The sequence below is a fragment of the Scyliorhinus torazame genome, chromosome 4 (genome assembly GCF_047496885.1).
Source record: "Scyliorhinus torazame isolate Kashiwa2021f chromosome 4, sScyTor2.1, whole genome shotgun sequence".
NCBI lineage: Eukaryota > Metazoa > Chordata > Chondrichthyes > Carcharhiniformes > Scyliorhinidae > Scyliorhinus > Scyliorhinus torazame.
This window is the reverse complement of record NC_092710.1, coordinates 320,057,999-320,077,061: the sequence shown is the minus strand read 5'-3', so window position 1 is coordinate 320,077,061 and position 19,063 is coordinate 320,057,999. Positions and strand designations below refer to the sequence as shown.

General features: G+C 46.6%; 1 protein-coding gene across 2 annotated transcripts in view; it reads left to right on the top strand.

Annotated features, from left to right (window-relative positions):
• Positions 1-19,063, top strand: part of slc4a1ap (solute carrier family 4 member 1 adaptor protein) — a 183,646-nt gene that overhangs the window by 66,422 nt on the left and 98,161 nt on the right. For both annotated transcript variants that reach the window (XM_072500163.1, XM_072500164.1), the window contains 3 exons: positions 7,584-7,723; positions 14,247-14,407; positions 18,593-18,662. In XM_072500163.1, the coding sequence (XP_072356264.1) occupies positions 7,584-7,723; positions 14,247-14,407; positions 18,593-18,662 (371 nt within the window). The remainder of the gene's footprint in view (positions 1-7,583; positions 7,724-14,246; positions 14,408-18,592; positions 18,663-19,063) is intronic.

Genomic DNA, 19,063 nt, shown 5'->3' with positions numbered 1-19,063 from the left:
TAGAGGCTTGGACGGGGCAGAGTTTGTAAGGAGCATCCAGGAGGGCTTCTTAAAATAATATGTAGATAGTCCAACTAGGGAAGGGGCTGTACTGGACCTGGGGAATGAGGCGGCCAGGTGGTAGAAATTTCAAGTTGGGGAGCATTTCGGGGACAGTGACCATAATTCAGTAAGTTTTAAAGTGCTGGGGGACAAGGATACGAGTTGTCCTAAGGTGAATGTGCTAAATTGGGAGAAGGCTAATTATAACAATATTAGGCGGGAACTGAAGAACCTAGATTGGGGGCGGATGTTTGAGGGTAAATCAACATCTGACATGTGGGAGGCTTTCAAATGTCAGTTGAAAGGAATTCAGGACCGGCATGTTCCTGGGAGGAAGAAGGATAAATATGGCAAATTCCGGGAACCTTGGGTAATGAGAGATATTATAGGCTTCGTCAAAAAGAAAAAGGAGGCATTTGTCAGGGCTAGAAGGCTGGGAACAGACGTAGCCTGTGTGGAATATAAGGAAAGTAGGAAGGAACTTAAGCAAGGAGTCAAGACTGCTAAAAGGGGTCACGAAAAGTCATTGGCAAATAGGGTTAAGGAAAATCCCAAGGCTTTTTACACGTACATAAAAAGCAAGAGGGTAGCCAGGGAAAGGGTTGGCCCACTGAAGGATAGGGAAGGGAATCTATGTGTGGAACTTGAGGAAATGGGCGAGGTGCTAAATGAATACTTTGCATCAGTATTCATCAAAGAGAAGGAATTGGTGGATGTTGAGTCTGGAGAGGGGTGTGTAGACAGCCTGGGTCACATTGAGATCCAAAAAGAAGAGGTCTTGGGCATCTTGAAAAATATTAAGGTGGATAAGTCCCCAGGGATCTACCCCAGAATACTGAAAGAGGCAAGAGAGGAAATTGAGGATCTTCACTATCTTCAGGTGATGTCCCAAAGCCAATGTTGTTCCTTTGTTTAACAGGGGTAGCAAGGATAATCCAGGGAACTACAGGCCGGTGAGCCTTACGTCAGTGGTAGGGAAATTACTGGAGAGAATTCTTCGAGACAGGCTCTGCTCCAATTTGGAAGCAAGTGGACGTATTAGCGAGAGGCAGCATGGTTTTGTGAAGGGGAGGTCATGTCTCACTAACTTGATAGAGTTTTTCGAGGAGGTAGCAAAGATGATTGATGCAGGTAGGGCAGTGGATGTTGTATATATGGACTTCAGTAAGGCCTTTGACAAGGTCTACATTGGCAGACTGGTACAAAAGATGAAGTCACACGGGATCAGAGGTGAGCTGGAAAGATGGATACAGAACTGGCTAGGTCATAGAAGGCAGAGAGTAGCAATGGAAGGGTGCTTTTCTGATTGGAAGGCTGTGACTAGTGGTGTTCCGCAGGGATCAGTGCTGGGACCTTTGCTGTTCATAGTATATATCAATGATTTGGAGGAAAATGTAACTGGTCTGATTAAGTTTGCGGACAACACAAAGGTTGGTGGAATTGCGGATAGCGACGAGGACTGACAGAGGATACAGCAGGATTTAGATTATTTGGGGACTTGGGCGGAGAGATGGCAGATGGAGTTTAATCCGGACAAATGTGAGGTAATGCATTTTGGAAGGTTTAATACAGGTAGGGAATATACAGTGAATGGTAGAACCCTCAAGAGTATTGACAGTCAGAGAGATCTAGGTGTACAGGTCCACAGGTCACTGAAAGGGGCAACACAGGTGGAGAAGGTAGTCAAGAAGGCATACAGCATGCTTGCCCTCATTGGCCGGGGCATTGAGTATAAAAATTGGCGAGTCATGTTGCAGCTGTACAGAACCTTAGTTAGGCACACTTGGAGGATAGTGTTCAATTCTGGTTGCCACACTACCAGAAGGATGTGGAGGCTTGAGAGAGGGTGCGGAAGAGATTTACCAGGATGTTGCCTGGTATGGCGGGCATTTGCTATGATGAGAAGTTGTATAAACTCGGTTTGTTCTCACTTGAACGACAGAGGTTGAGGGGCGACCTGATAGAGATCAACAAAATTATGAGGGGCATAGATAGAGTGGATAGTCAGAGACTTTTTCCCAGAGTATAAGGGTCAATTACTAGGGGGCACAGGTTTAAGGTGCAAAGGGCAAGGTTTAGAGGAGACGTACGAGGCAAGTTTTTTACACAGATGGTAGTGGGTGCCTGGAACTTGCTGCCAGAGGTAGAAGCAGGGACGATGGTGACGTTTAAGGGGCATCTTGACAAATACATGTTAGGTAGATTGCCATGCGGAGGGATTATTGCGTTACCGGGATAGGGTGGAAGTAATGGTTTAAGTGCAGACTCGATGGGCCAAATGGCCTCCTTCTGCACTGTATTTTCTATGTTCTATGAATAGGATGGGAATAGAGGGATATGGACCTCGGAAGTGTAGAAGATTTTAGTTTAGGCGGGCAGCATGGTCGGCGCAGGCTTCGAGGGCCGAAGGGCCTGTTCCTGTGCTGTAGTTTTCTTTGTTCTTTGTCCTATCTCCATAAACCCAGTTAACCCGAAGGGGCAATTTTTAGTATGGCCAGTCCACCTAACCTACACAGTATGGACTGAGAGGAAACCGGAGCACCCAGAGGAAAACCACGCAGACAGTGGGGGAGTGTACAAACTCCACACAGACAGTCACCCCCAAGGTCAGAATTGAACACCGGTCCCTGGCACTGTGAAGCAGCAGTGCTAACCACTGTGCCATCGTGCCACCCATCAAGTCTTTGTTGAATTCAGATTTCATCATCTGCCAGGGGATTTGAACTCAGGCCCCCAGAGCATTTTCCTGGGTCTGTGGCTCACTTGTCCAGTGACAACACCACTACTCCACTGCCTCCCCTAAATATAATGGTAAAGTTTTTTTTTTGAACATTTTATTCAGCTATTTATGGTTTTACAACAACAAAATAAAACAATATACATGAATTTATAAACATAGTGCAAAAGCCGTCTTCCTCCCTTACAGGTCCCACCTTTACGAACCCCCTACTTTAAACTAAGCTAACCCCCCCCCCTTTCTGCTGATGGTTAATTTTCCGCAAAGAAGTCGACGAACGGCTGCCGCCTCTGGGCGAACCCTAACATTGACCCTCTCAAGGCGAACTTTGATTTTTTTTCAAGACAGAGAAAGCTAGCCATGTCAGTTAGCCAGGTCTCCAACTTCGGGGCTTTGGGTCCCTCCAAGTTAATAGAATCCATCTCCGGGCTACCAGGGAAGCAAAGGCTAGAACATCTGCCTCGTTCTCTTCCTGGATTCCCGGGTCTTCCAACACTCCGGAAATTGCCACGTTTGGACTCAGTGCCACCCTTATTTTTAACACCTTGGACATGACCTCTGCCAGAATCCCCTAAGCTTCGGGCATGCCCAGAACAAATGGACATGGTTCGCTGACCCTCTCGCACACCTTGCGCACCTATCTTCTACCCTAAAGAACTTGCTCATCCGGGCCACTGTCATGTGGGCCCAGTGAGCAACCTTGAATTGTATCAGGCTGAGCCTGGCACATATTGTGGACGCGTTGACTCTACTCAACGCGTCCTCCCAGAGACCATCCTCTATCTCTCCTCCTAACTCCTTTTCCCACTTGCGTTTCAATTCCTCGGTCTGCGTCTCCTCTGACCCCATGAGTTCCTTGTAAATGTCAGAGATGCTCCCTTCTCCCACCCACACTCTAGAAACTACCCTGTCCTGTATCCCCCTTGGTGGTAGGAGTGGGACGGTTGAGATCTGCCTGCGTAGGAAGTTCTGCACCTGCAGGTAGCTAAATTAATTTCCCCTCGCCAATCCAAATTTCTCCTCCAGCTCCCTCAGGCTAGAAAAGCTCCCCTCTATAAACATATCTCCCATCCTCACAATCCCTGCTCTGCCATTTCCAAAACCCTCCATCCATCCTTCCAGGGGCGAACCGGTGATTATTACAGATTGGAGACCACACCGATGCTCCCTCTACCCCCACATGCCTTCTCCATTGCCCCCAGTCAATCAGGGCTGCCACCACCACGGGGCTGGTGGAGTATGTGCCGGCAGGAACGGCAGAGGTGCCGTTACCAACGCCCCCAAACTGGTGCCCTTGCATGAAGCCGCCTCAACGCGCTCCTATGCTGACCCTCCCCCACCACCCTCTTCCTGATCATGGCTATATTCGCCACCCAATAATAATTACTAAAGTTCGGCAGCGCCAGCCTGCCCTCCCCCCCCCGGCCCCGCTCAAGCATCCCCTTTTTTGCTCGCGGGGTCTTACCCGCCCATACAAAGCCAGTGATCACCTTATTGACCCGTTTAAAAAAGGACCGTGGAATAAAGATGGGGAGACACTGAAACACAACCGGCTACACAAGTTAAAATTGGCCCGATCTCTGGAATCTCGGGAGAACCGTCATTTTCACTGTCTGCACCTTCCCAGCTAGTGACACGGGAGCGCGTCCCACCTCCGGAAATCGTCCTTCATTTGGTCTACTAATCGGGCCAATTTTAACTTGTGTAGCCGTTCCCATTCCCGTGCCACCTGGATGCCTAGGGACCGAAAGCTTCCCCCTAGCACCCTAAACGGCAATTCCCCCAATCGCCTCTCCTGCCCCCTTGCCTGGACCACAAACATCTCACTTTCCCCCATAGAACATAGAACAATACAGCGCAGTACAGGCCTTGTTGCACCGAAACAAAAGCCATCTAACCTACACTATACCATTATCATCCATATGTTTATCCAATAAATTTTTAAATGCCCTCATATTTAGTTGATACCCCGAAAACAGGCCAAATTCCCCCAGAATCCTCATAATTTCTTCCATCCCCTCCGGTGTGTCCGATACGTACAGGAGCAGGTCGTCTGCGTAAAGCGAGATTCTGTGTTCCACTCCACCCCCCCACCGCTTCAGGATCAATGAGATCGTGGCCTGTGACATCGTAGTGGGAAGCACCCCACTCTCCCTTGCCTCATTGAATGTCCTCATCAACAGTGGCCCCAATATCCCAGTGCAGTGAACTTTTTATAAAACTCCACTGGGTACCCGTCCGACCCCGGGGCTTTACCCAACTGCATGGCCTTCAGTCCTCTGCTATCTCTTCCAACCCGATCGGGGCCCCCAGCCATCTACCAACCCCCCATCCACCTTCGGGAAATTTAGCCCCCCTAAAAGGTGCCTCATCCCCTCCGGCCCAGCTGGGGGGTCCGACCCATACAGCCTACTGTAAAACTCCTTGAACGCCTTATTCACCCCTGCTGAGTCTCCAACCTGGTTCCCGTCCTTTACTTTCCCAATCTCCCTGGCTGCCTCCCTCTTTCTCCCAGATCACCGCCACCGAAACCTCACCCGTGTCGTTGACTTCCAGGTAGTTCTGAATGCATTTCCTCAGCCACCCGCACACCTCTTCATCAGTTAAAAGTCCCACGTCCAGCCTCCAGTGCGGGCGCTGGCTACTCTCCCTGTCCCCCCCCCGTCTCCCGTCCCCCATCTGCTCCATAAACCCTTTAGCTCCTTTGCCATTGCTGGCACCCTGCCTGTCCTTGAGCTCAACCAGTCTAACCCAGGGTCAATAACTGTGTTGAAGTCCCCTCCCATGACCAACCTATGCAAATCCAGGTCCGGGATCTTCCCCAGCATCCTCTTTATAAACTCCACATCACCCCAAATTGGCACGTACACATTTACCAGTACCACCTGCAACCCCTCCAATTTCCCACTGACCATAATGTACCGGCCTCCCACATACGCAACTATTCTTCCCGCATCATATACCACTCACTTATTAATCAGGATCGCGACCCCTCTAGTCTTCGAGAACAGCCCCGAGTGAAAAACCTGTCCGACCATCCCTTCCTTAATCTCATCTGATCAGTTACTCTGAGGTGCGCCTCCTGTAGCATTACCATGTCCGCCTTCAGTCCTCTCAAATGTGCGAACACGTGTGCCCTCTTAACCGGCCCATTTAGCCCTCTCACATTCAGCTGAGGTGGGGGGGCTCATCGTCCATTCCCCCCTTCGCCGATCAGCCATCACCTTTCTTGGGCCAGTCTCCAGCCCGCGCCCCACGCATCCGCCGGCCCGCCCCAAGGCAGCCTCTGCCCCGACCTCCTTTCTGTCCCACAGCAAAAGTCCTTCCCCCGTCACTCAGCTCTGCAGCAGGCCCCAAATCAATACAGAAGGCATTACAAATAACGTCCCAAAAAAAGAAAAACAAGACATTTTTTCAACGTGAGCGCTGCAGCAAAGTTCAAAGTCCTCAGTCCGCCACCGGTCCTTTCCTTCTAGCGAAGTCCATCGCTTCCTCTGGCGACTCAAAATAGGAATGTTGCTCCTCATACGTGACCCAGAGACGGGCCGGATACAGCAGTCCAAACTTCACCTTTTTCTTAAAAAGAGTCGCCTTTATCTGATTGAACCCCGCTCTTCTCCTGGCCACCTCCGCACTCAGATCCTGATAAATCCGCAGGATACTGTTCTCCCATTTACAACTCCGTATCTGCCTGGCCCACCGTAAAATATGCTCCTTGTCCAAGTACCTGTGGAATCTCACCACTATTGCCCTCGGGGGGGCGGCCCCCACTCGAGGCTTCCTCACGAGCACTCTGTGAGTCCTGTCCGCCTCCAAGGGTCGGGAGAACGTCCCATCTCCCAGCAACTTGTCGGAAATGCCCGCTGTGTGTGCCCCAGAGTCCGCTCCTTTGGTCCGCCTCCAAAGGTCGGGAGAACGTCCCATCCCCCCGCAACTTCTCGGACATGCCCGCTATGTATGCCCCAGAGTCCGCTCCTTCAGTCCGCCTCCAAGGGTCGGGAGAACGTCCCATCCCCCAGCAACTTCTCGGACATGCCTGCTATGTATGCCCCAGAGTCCGCTCCTTCGGACCCCTCCGGGAGACTGACGATTCTCAAGTTCTGTCGGCGGGACCTATTCTCTTTTCTGCTGGTCTCTCAGCATCCCCACCTCCAACTCCACTGCAGCTTGGTGTTCCTCCTGCTCAGTCAGTGCCTTCTCTACTTTCTGGATCGCCCGATCTTGGGCATCCAATCTAAGTTCCAGCCGCGCAATCGATTCTTTAATCGGGACCAAGCATTCCTGCTTCTGCTTGGCGAAGCCCTCCTGGATAAACTGCATCAGCTGCTCCGTTGACTGCTGGTTCGACAAGCCAGGACTCTGGTCGTCCGCCATGCTTTCTCCCGCTGCAACCTCAGCCCATGCCTTCTCTGTTCATCTATTTCTTCCATTGCAAGCACTTCTAGTCCTCCTCTCCATGCACCGACGTAGGAGTCCACTCCACAGTTGCCTCTACCATCAATTTACCAAATCAAGTCCAATAAAAATTCGGGGGAAAAGGTCCAAAGGTCCGACCCGGGCGGGAGCCACCAAATGTGCGACCTACTCCTTCATAGCTGCCACCGGAAGTGAAATATAATGGTAAAGTTGAATAGTCCCAGATGATCATTGAATCTGCGCTGCTGGCCTTGTTCTGCAACCAGCTGTCTGGCCCACTGAGCTAAACCGGCCTCCTAAAGATATAATTGTGTTTAAAGGAGTGCGGAGAAGGATCACTCCTGCATGAGCTATATATAGTGTTATGTAACTGTCTTTTCATTGTTAGGTTACCAGTGGATGATGCGCTAGGAAGAGAGCTTGTGGCAGAGGTGATGCACACTGGCAAAAAGAAAGAAGCCATGGTTCAGTGTTCGTTGGAGGCGTGCAGGATACTGGATGCCAGAGGGGTTTTGCGCCTGGAGGCAGGTTTGTACCACCACACTGTTCTTTCCCATTCAGTTTCCAGTAAAATGATTTAAAATATGTACCATTATTGGTAAAATAAGAATTCCAGTTTGTGCTCTATCCTTGAGTGTGGGGAAACTATCACCTCTTCTGTGGCCACCTGAGAGCTACCTTTGAGAGGGGACAGGCAAGGACTCAGTGTTGATGCCTCCGGTTCCCTTGAAGGAGTTTGCCTGTTTGATCATTCGCCTCAAAACTCAGGAGGAAGTCTTGAGGGGAGGAAGGTGCGGCAGGGGTGAAGGGTTGGAGGTGGTTTGTTTTGTGTGTCAGAATTCAAATAAGCCGTACCTAAGAGAGGGAAAATGTGCCAACAATGAACTCTGTTTGACTTCTTAACTGCTTGATTTATCTCAGAAGTAGGCAATGTTTCAGCTGCAATTAAGACTGAATAAATTGCCAAAGGGACACCCATAAAATGAATGGAAAGAGAATTGAGATGGATAATGTACAAGTTATTAGAACAGCTATCGTTGCCAACACAGCTAAAGGATTCTAACCAAATGAGCTCGTTTCTTGCATTGATTGAGCAATCAGAGTTTAACATTAATGCTCAGAAACATGGAATTTTACAGTACAGATGGAGGCCATTAGACTAATTATGTCTATGCCAGCTCTTTGCTCGAGCAATTCAAAACTGGTCCCACTGCTCTTTCCCAAAGCACTGTTTGTTCTTTTGTTTCAAGCATTTATCCACTTTTTCCTTTAAAGATGCAAAATGCCTCTTCTTTGATTACTCCCTGGCAATGCATTCCATGCTCCAGCAACCTATTGCTGGGCGAAATTTCTTCCAGTGTTTCTCCTCACTCACTTAGTGATCATCTAAAATTGGTAATCCCTTGTCACTGACCCCCACACCAGAGAAAATAGCATCCTTATCCTTTTTGACCCTTCATAATTTTAAAAATCTTTAATTACATTTTCTCTTGACCTTCTCTGCCCTTGCCAAAATGCTCTCCAATATCTTAGTGCTCTCTTCATGACTGCCATTAATTCTCCACTCTATGCTCCCTATGTCTTTAATGTCCATTCTGTACCAAAGCTGCACACAGTGTATTGTAGTTTACCGATGTTTTAGACAAATTCAGCATCACTTCTGTATTCTTTGGCTCTATGCCCCTATTTATAAACCCTATGGTTTTATCAAATTGCACTTGTATTTTCAAGCACTTATGTATTTCAGTCCTTTGCTCCCCTGCGTGCTTTTCAGTGACCTTTTGGGATATTTCTGCTGATTTTCTTTCTTGGATCTCCCCTCTCTATTTGCAACCACCATGGTTGGCGAGGGGGTGGTGAGTTGTCTTAATTCCAGATTGCTGCTGGTAACTACTTTTAAAACCCCTTTGTGTGGGTTTATTCCGTTTTTTTCTCCTCAATTTGTCCCAGTGGGGAAGTATCTGGTGTCCACTTGGTGCCTCTCATGGTGACACAATTGAGGTCAGTAAATTGTTTCATGCAGGATTGAGAGCTCAAATCTGCATCGTATTATTCCTTAGTACAGCCCTCTAGATTTCAGAAAGTTTGTTTTGTTTGTTGGGTAACGTTGATTGGCGCTCAGTCGAATATCATTCTTGCCAAATAGAAAAGAGGGAAGTTTACACGAGCAAATTCCTGAACAAGTCATAAATAATGTAGCCAGGTTGTCTGCTAAGGTGGCATAATGGGACTGAAGTCTAGTCTTGGGAGCAATACATCACTTCTTGCTTCTTTACCTAAAGTTGAAGCAACAGAAGTGGTTCGCTTTAAAGAGACTTCAATTTACAATTGGTTCCCTTTATTTGTGTGCAGCCCACGTAAATATCCCTGCTTGCATTGGTTTTAAATATTTGATGAGTTATCCTGCACACTGCTTCTTGTATTGCTGAGAGATGCAGAGTATTTTTCTTTGGGAAGGGAAAGGAGTTCAAATGAGCTGAATACAAAAGTCTGGATACTGCTATCTTATGCAACAGAATAAAAGCAACTCTATTCTCTTATTTCAGCATTTGGATCCTGCAAAGTCTCTGAAAAGACAGTAAATTATATCTGTGTTTTGTGGTTTTAAAGCTTGGATGCACACAGCAATAATTTAATCTGCAAATTATTGTGTTGGACACAGACTGTTAAACACGTTTGTGTTCAACAATCTTTTTACCTCCATCATTTATTATGCTGCCAACACTGACAAATCTTATTTGTGTTACATTTCACACCTGCCAATATCTCCCCTTTTGTTCAGTGTGACTTGAGATTAAACAAAGGGTAAGAGACAACATGAGAGAAATTTGAAGTGAGCGAAAGCCGAGGAGATACAATGAGCAAGTCACAATTTGGATGTTTTAGAAGTGTTAAGCAGAATAGTAAATAGCATTCATTCCCAAGTAGAGACATTGACTTCAGGAAGCAACAGGTTTGTTTCGATGTCACTTCGAAACAAACCTGTTGGACTTTAACCTGGTGTTGTAAGACTTCGTACTGTGCTCACCCCAGTCCAACGCCGGCATCTCCACATTCAGGAAGCAAAGTACTGTACACACCCCGTCAGCATCAACAGAGCCAAGGGGGAGATGGTCGACAGCTTAAAATTCCTGGGTATGCACATCACCAAAAATCTGTCCTGGTCCACCCACGTGAGTGCTACCATCAAGAAAGCACAACAGCGTCTCTACTTCCTCAGGAAACTAAGGAAATTCAGCATGTCCACATTGACTCTTACCAACTTTTACAGGTGCACCATAGAAAGCATCCTGTCTGGCTGCATCACAGCCTGGTGTGGTAACTGCTCGTCCCAAGACCGCAAGAAACTTCAGAGGTCGTGAACACCACCCAGTCCATCACACAAACCGGCCTCCCATCCATTGATTCTATCTACACCTCCTGCTGCCTTGGGAAAGCAGGCAGCAGAATCAAAGACCCCTCCCACCCGGCTTACTTGTTGTTCCAACTTATTCCATCGGGCAGGAGATAACCAGGCTGATTGCACATCTGTACATAGAACAGTACAGCACAGAACAGGCCCTTTGGCCCTCGATGTTGTGCAGAGCTTTGTCCGAAACCAAGATCAAGCTATCCCACTCCCTGTCATTCTGGTGTGCTCCTTGTGCCTATCCAATAACCGCGTGAAAGGTCCTAAAGTGTCCAACTCCACTATCACAGCAGGCAGTCCATTCCACACCCTAACCAATCTCTGAGTAAAGAACCTACCTCGGACATCCCTCCTATATTTCCCACCCCAAAACTTATAGTTATGCGCCCTTGTAACAACTACATCCACCCGAGGAAATAGTCTCTGAACGTCCACTCTATCTATCCCCCTCATCATCAGCCCTCCACCTCATCCACTACTCCACCAATCTTGGTGTCATCAGCAAATTTACTGACCCACCCTTCAGCCCCCTCCTCCAAGTCATTGATAAAAATCACAAGTAGCAGAGGACCCAGCACTGATCCCTGTGGTACACCGCTGGTAACTGGTCTCCAGCCTGAAAATTTTCCATCCACCACCACTCTCTGTCTTCTATGTGATAGCCAGTTACTTATCCAATTGGCCAAATTTCCCTCTATCCCACACCTCCTTACTTACTTACTTCATGAGCCGACCGTGGGGAACCTTATCAAACGCCTTACTGAAATCCATGTATATGACATCAACTGCTCTACCTTCATCTACACACTTAGTTACCTCCTCAAAGAATTCAATCACATTTGTGAGGCAAGACTTACCCTTCACGAATCCGTGTTGACTATCCCGGATTAAGCTGCATCTTTCATAATGGTCATTAATCCTATCCCTCAGGATCCTTTCCATTAACTTACCGACCACAGAAGTAAGACTAACCGGCCTATAATTACTAGGATCATTCCTATTCCTTTTCTTGAACTAAGGAATAACATTCGCCACTCTCCAGTCCTCTGGCACTATCCCCGTGGACAGTGAGGACCCAAAGATCAAATCCAAAGGCTCTGCAATCTCATCCCTTGCCTCCCAAAGAATCCTAGGATATATCCCATCTGGCCCAGGGGACTTGTCGACCCTCAGGTTTTTCAAAATTGCTGATACATCTTCCCTCAGAACATCTACCTCCTCCAGCTTACCCGCCTGTATCACACTCTCATCCTCAAAAACATAGCCCCTCTCCTCGGTGAACACTGAAGAAAAGTATTCATTCAACGCCTCTCCTATGTCTTCTGACTCCAGGCACAAGTTCCCACTACTGTCCTTGACCGGCCCTAACCTCACCCTCGTCATTCTTTTATTTCTCACATAAGAGTAAAAAGCCTTGGGGTTTTCCTTGATCCGACCCGCCAAGATCTTCTCATGCCCCCTCCTAGCTCTCCTAAGCCCTTTTTTTTTAGCTCATTCCTTGCTACCTTGTAACCCTCAAGCGACCCAACTGAACCTTGTTTTCTCATCCTCACATACGCTTCCTTTTTCCTCTTGACAAGATATTCAACCTCTTTTGTGAACCATGGTTCCCTCACACGGCCATTTCCTCCGTGCCTGACAGGGACATGCCTATCAAGGCCACGCAGTATTTGTTCCTTGAACAAGCTCCACTTTTTATTTGTGCCTTTTTGTGACAGTTTCTGTTCCCATCTTATGCTCACTAATTCTTGCCTAATCGCATCATAAAGGAGCAGGCGAGGGTCTAGCTCCAATCATTACTTTTGTCTGACGTTGGGAGGTGTTGGGGCATAGAAAGAAAGCAATGTAAATGGTTTATACTGACACAATATCAGTAATTCCTAACTTTGTTCCTGTTAAAATTACTGTGCTCCAAAAACAGTTACCTGTGTAACACATTTGAGACATTTTGACTGTAATCAATACAGCAAAATACAAGTGCTTTATAAAGCAAATAGCTATGGTTACATTCAAGCTCTTCTGCCGAGAAGTGCAAGCTGTTCTGCAAAGATTTGAGAGATATAATCACTTTCTTTATTGGCTATAAATTGATTAAGCAATTAGATCTCTGTACCCCTATTAATATTAGTCCTAAATCATTGAATGTATGATTGTAGCCCACTCATGCAAAAATCACTTTCAATTGAGTAATTTCGTCCCGCGCATTTGCAGGATAAATTCCATATTCAGCAGCTCACCTTCCTGTAAATATTTTGTGTTGGTGATATAGTAAGTAGGAGCCCAGAAACTACTCACATGTATTGTTTCACAAACCTAAAGTGATGGAGAATAACAAGACATAAAATATGTCATTATGCAGGTGGCCATCTGTCTCTCATAATAAAACACAGCTCTGTCGCTTCAAGCAGATGCCAAGCAGAAAGCACCATTCTTTACAGAGCCCAAATATACACTACTTCTCTAGAAAAATTATGTCTGTACCGGTCTCAGCTGATGTTTGGTTCCCTTGCAGAGTTTATTTTCCCCCCCGTCAGTTCTTGGCTGGGCTGCTGGACAGGAACATTGTACGGAACAAGAGAGGAAATAGGATGGGAAGAGAGGGATACGGACCCCGGAAGTGTCGAAGATTTTAGTTTAGACGGGCAGCATGGTCGGCGCGGGCTTGGAGGGCCGAAGGGTCTGTTCCTGTGCTGTACTTTTCTTTGTTCTTTGAAACTGTTGGTGGTTCTTATTCTCACCCCATAGAGCATATATGTAATTAGCTAATCATACGGTTGCCACAACAGCAACCTAAACTTATTACATCTATGAATGTAGCAAAGCATTTGCAAGAACTTAGTATATCAGGGAATGAATTAAAGGTTTTTGACCATTGTGTCAGATAACAGTGATTCTTAGTCACTGATTTGTGATGTTTTATTGTCCTTTGGGGTAATTTAGGAATGGGTAATAAATGCAGGCCTAGCCCACGTCCCATGATTGAATATAAAAAAAACGGATGAGTATCATGCACTCATTTTAAACTGGAAAGTTGGCACAGTGCACACGGCAAGGTTAGCGTGGTGTGGATTGCAAGGTTAGCGCCGTGCGGACAGGAAGGGTAACATGGTGCAGACGGCAAGGCTAACACTGCAGATGAGAAGCTTAGCACAGTACAAGTGCGGATACTTCAGCTGTCATCTTGGCAAAATCTGCCATCAAATACACATGAACAGATGGTCATTACTCCGCACAGTTGCGATCAGTAACCTGTCCAAAGATGTGCAGGTTACGTGGATTAGCCATGCTAAATTGCTCCTTGATTTCCAAAAGGTTAGGTTGGGTTACGGTGATAGGTGGGCTTAAGCAGGGTGCTCTTTCCAAGGGCAGGTGCAGACTCAGTGGGCCAAATGGCCTCCTACACTGTAAATTCTACGAAGGGCCATTGGTTTCTAATTCCTGTGAGGAGCTGTTACAATTCTATTCACCGACACTGCAGCGTTACAACAAACACACATTGACTCAACCTTTAGTAATATTGATTAAGAGGGAGGTACTTTAATCATTTGTCAAAAGGTCTGTAATTGTTTTTGTGCTCCGAAATGAAGAGGATGCCCCAATAGTCCTCTTTAGTAATAGCTTGACAATTTGTTTTCTTACCAGTTTCTCGGAAGCGAAAATCTAAAAATTGGGAGGCAGAGGATTTCTATGACAGTGATGAAGATACTTTCTTAGATCGGACCGGAGCTATCGAAAAGAAAAGACACAACAGAATGAAGAAAGCTGGGAAAGTAGAGGAGAAAGTGGACACCTACGATTCATTGGTAAAAATCAAAATTTTCTTTTAATTATTTTTTTCCCCAATTAAGTGACAATTGAGCATGGTGAATTCACCTACCCTCACATCCTTTTGGGTTGTGGGGGTGAGACCCACGCAGACATGGGGAGAATGTGCAAACTCGACACGGGACAGTGACCTGGGGCCAGAATCGAAACCAGATCCTCGGCGCCGTGAGGAAGCAGTGCTAACCACTGCACCACCATGCTGTCCTTGTTTTCTTTCAATGATATAGGAGCCTGAGAAAGAACATAATTTTTCTAGAGAAGTAGTGTATATTTGGGCTCTGTAAAGAATGGTGCATTCTGCTTGGCATCTGAGAAAATGAGAAACAAAGGGGGCATTGTTTCCACGTCCTGTTGCGCAACCTATGGTGTCTGGCTTCATTGTGGCACGAATGGAGACCTCCCTCGAGCTAATACAGACCCTTGAGGAGTATAAAGAAAGTAGGAAGGTACTGAAGCGGGAAATTAGGAGGGCTAGGAGGGGTCATGAAAAGCCCTTGGCAAGTAGGATTAAGGTGAATCCCAAAGCTTTTTATTCATATGTAAAAAGCAAGAAAGTGCCAGGGAAAGGATTGAACCACTTAAGGACAATGGGAGGGGAATCTATATGTTGAGCCAGAGGAAATGGGCGAGGTACTAAATGAGTACTTTGCATCAGTGTTCACCAAAGAAAAGGACTTTGTGGAAGATCATTTTTGGGTAGGGTGTGTGGACAGTCTGGGTCATGTTGACATCAAAAAGGAGGAGTTCTTGGGTCTTTTAAAAGATATTAAGGTTGATACGTCTCCTGGGCCAGATGGAATTTATCCCAGAATACTGAGGGAAGCAATGGAGGAAATTGCTGGGGCCTTGACTGACATCTTTGTATCCTCATTGGCTACAGGTGAGATCCCAGAGGACTGGAGAATAGCTAATGTGGTGCGGTAATCCGGGAATCTATAGGCCGGTGAGCCTCACATCGGTAGTAGGTAAATTATTGGAGAGAATTCGCAGGGACAGGATTTATATCCATTTGGAAACAAATGGATTCATTAGCGATAGACAGCATGGTTTTGTGAAGGGGAGTTCGTGCCTCACTAACTTGATCGAGTTTTTTGAGGAGGTGACAAAGATGGTTGATGAGGGGAGGGCGGTGGATGTTGTTTACATGCACATGTTGTTTACATGGACTTCAGGAAAGCCTTTGACAAGGTGCCTCATGGCAGACTGGTACAAAAGGTGAAGTCACACGGGATCAGAGGTGAGGTGGTAAGATGGATACAGAACTGACTCAATCACAAAAGGCAGAGGGTAGCAGTAGAAGGGTGCTTTTCTGAATGGAAGGTTGTGACAAGTGGTGTTCCACAGGGATCGGTGCTGGGGCATTTGTAGAATACATAAATGATTTGGAGGAAAATGTAGCTGGTCAGATGAGTAAGTTCGCGGATGACACCAAGGTTGGTGGCGTGGCAGACAGTGTTGATGATTGTCAGAGGATGCAGCAGGACATAGATAGGTTGGAGACTTGGGCAGAGACATGGCAAATGGATTTTAATCTGGACAAATGTCAGATAATGCATTTTGGTATGTAACTAGAGCGTAAATATACAGTAAATGGCAAAACTCTTAGGAATATAGAAATTCAGAGAGATCCGGGCGTACAGGTCCACAGATCTTTGAAAGTGGCAACACAAGTGGACAAGGTAGCAAATAAATCATACATAATGCTTGCCTTCCTTCGAGGGGCATCGAGTATAAAAACTGGCAAGTCATGCTACAGTTGTATAGAACCTTGGTAAGACCGCACTTGGAATATTGCACACAATTCTGGTCGCCACACTAGCAGAAGGATGTGGAGGTTTTCGAGAGGTTGCAGAGGAGGTTTACCACGATGTTGCCTGGTCTGGAGGGAGTTAGCTGTGCGGAGAGGCTAAATAGACTCTTACTGTTTTCATTAGAACGGTGGAGGTTGAGAGGCGACCTGATAGATGTCCACAAGATAATGAGAGGCATGGATAGAGTGGATGGGCAGCCATTCTTTCGCAGGGTGGAGGGGTCAGTCCCTGCAGATTGGAGGGTAGCTCATGTCCCTCCAATATTCAAAAAGGGAGGGAGAGAGAAAGCAGGGAATTATCGGCCAGTAAGCCTAATATCGGTAGTGGGGAAAATTCTTGAATCCAGTATCAAGGACTTTGTAGCGGAACGTTTGGAAAGCAGTGGCAGGATCAGTCAGAGTTAGCATGGATTTATGAAGGGAAAATCATGCTTGACAAATCTGTTGGAATTCTTTGAAGATGTAACCAGATGTAACAGCTGACAAGGAGAAGCCAGTCGATGTGGTATATTTGGACTTTCAGAAGGCTTTTGACAAAGTCCCGCATAAGGGATTATTGTGCAAAATTAAAGCGCATGAGATTGGGGGAAGTGTATTGAGGTGGATAGAAAACTGGTTGGCAGAGAGGAAACAAAGAGTAGGAATTAATGGATCCTTTTCAAATTGGCAGTCAGTAACGATTGAGGTGCCCCAGGGATCGGTGCTGGGACCCCAGCTATTCACAATATATATTAATGATTTGCATAAGGGAACAAAATGTAACATCTCAAAGTTTGCAGATGATACTAAGTTAGGTGGGAGGGTGAATTGTGATGAGGATGCAAGGATCCTACAGCATGGTCTGGACAGGTTGGGTGAGTGGACAAATCAATGGCAGATGCAGTATAATTTGGATAAGTGTGCAGTGATTCACATTGGAAGCAAAAACAGGAAGGCAGATTCCTACCTGAATGGTTGTAAATTGGGAGAGGGGAGTGTGCAGCGGGACCTGGGTGTCCTTGTGCACCATTCGCTGAAGGTAAGCATGCGGATGCAGCAGGTGGAAAAGAAGGCGAATGGTATGTTGGCCTTCATTGTGAGAGGTTTCGAGTATAGAAGCAGGGATGTGTTGCTGCAGTTGTACAGGGCCTTGGTGAGGCCACACCTGGAGCATTGTGTGCAGTTTTGGTCTCCTCTGAGGAAGGATGTTCTTGTTCTCGAGGGAGTGCAGCGAAGGTTTGATTCCGGGGATGGCGGGACTGTCATATGTGGAGAGATTGACTAGATTGGGATTGTTCTCGCTGGAGTTCAGGAGAATGAGGGGTGATCTCATAGGCAGCATGGGCTACATTTTAACTATAGAATTCTCGATTGGTCATGTCCGGAAAGCCCCCGCGAAGGATTCTGTTGGTTAAAGCATCAGGTACCTGAGCCTTATCTGCAGCTTTCAAACTCCCATCTTGGCCTCTACTCATCTCAGTTGTGCTGCTGCGTCTAATGTGGGGGAAAGGAGCATCAGTGTGCATCCCAATTCCTTGTTGCTAACTGGAGTGCCATGTTGGACTTGTGCGTGTGTAAATGGATGAAGAGGGTGTGTTGCTCAGTCTCAGTTTCATCCATTCTGTTCATGAGCTTGTTAACCAGCTGAAGTTGCACTATGATTGGTAGAGGTACTGGAGCCTGTAGAACCAGAGGAGGAAGGAGAAACATTGCTAAGGTGGGAAGGAGGAAGGTTTCAAAATATTTATATTTGGAAGTTATAAAATGGCACCGATTGGCTCTTGTGTCTACTCAGCAGCGGTGGCAACAGGAAGTCTTGCATCAATCATGAATCTTAATTTCTTCTTTAATTAAAATCCCAGCAGATACTTGGTGGAAATAATGTTGGAATTTGACTGAATGTACAATATCTGAGCCAATGTCAGGAACAAGGACAGTCTGAATTGCTGCACCTAAAACAACCGCTCTTCCTATTCCCACCAACCTGAGTTGGCCCAGTAAGGGTGCCCCTGCCTCTGAGTCCGGTGATTATGGTCGATTGTGCACAGGCAGTGGCAGCAATTGGTGGAGGGAGGGAGAGTTCAGTAGCAAGCGTTTGGGGGGGGGGGGGGGGGGGGGGGGTTGGAATTGGTTGGGTTGGTCCATCAGTGGGAAAGGAGCTGCATTGAGTGGGGTGGGGTCTGTCGATGTCCGACGTTGGTTGTATTCTTTGAATCTGAGGTTGGGTGCAGCCTTGCTCCTCCAGCTCCACAATCCAGTCGGTTTGCTTTCAAAAACAAAACTTACCAATTGTGCTGCACTTTTTTTGGTATTCAGCTATGAGCAGTTATTGCTCTCCAACAAGACCATTCTGTGAACATCTTTGCTTCCGCAGGTTGCCAAGTTAACTGGGGTGCAGAGAGAACTTTCTGACGTTGAAACCAAGTTGAAGATATCTGGCAAAGGTAAATATAAACCAATTTCTAAGAATGAACCAGACTAGTATGATACCTCAGCGCTCTATTGAATTGCTCTTGACGTTGTAAGTAAAACCTTCACTGCCAGCCTTTTCTAGCTCAATAAAAGGATGGAAATGAAATGTTGATCTTGAAGGAAAGTTTATTTCTTTAGCTCCATAACCATTGGATTTTGTTTGCTTGCAGCAGCACCCAGGTGTTTCCATGATCTTACCATGCACAAAAGTAATGCTGCGCTATAGAGAGCATCCAATTCAAGAACTCAGTGGAAAGAATGATGAAAATTTGAAGAAATAATGGGGCTAGGGGTATGGGGAGAGGGTCGAGAAAGGCAGTTTGAAATGACACATGATAAATTGCTGCATCTGTCAAACTAATAACGTAAATAT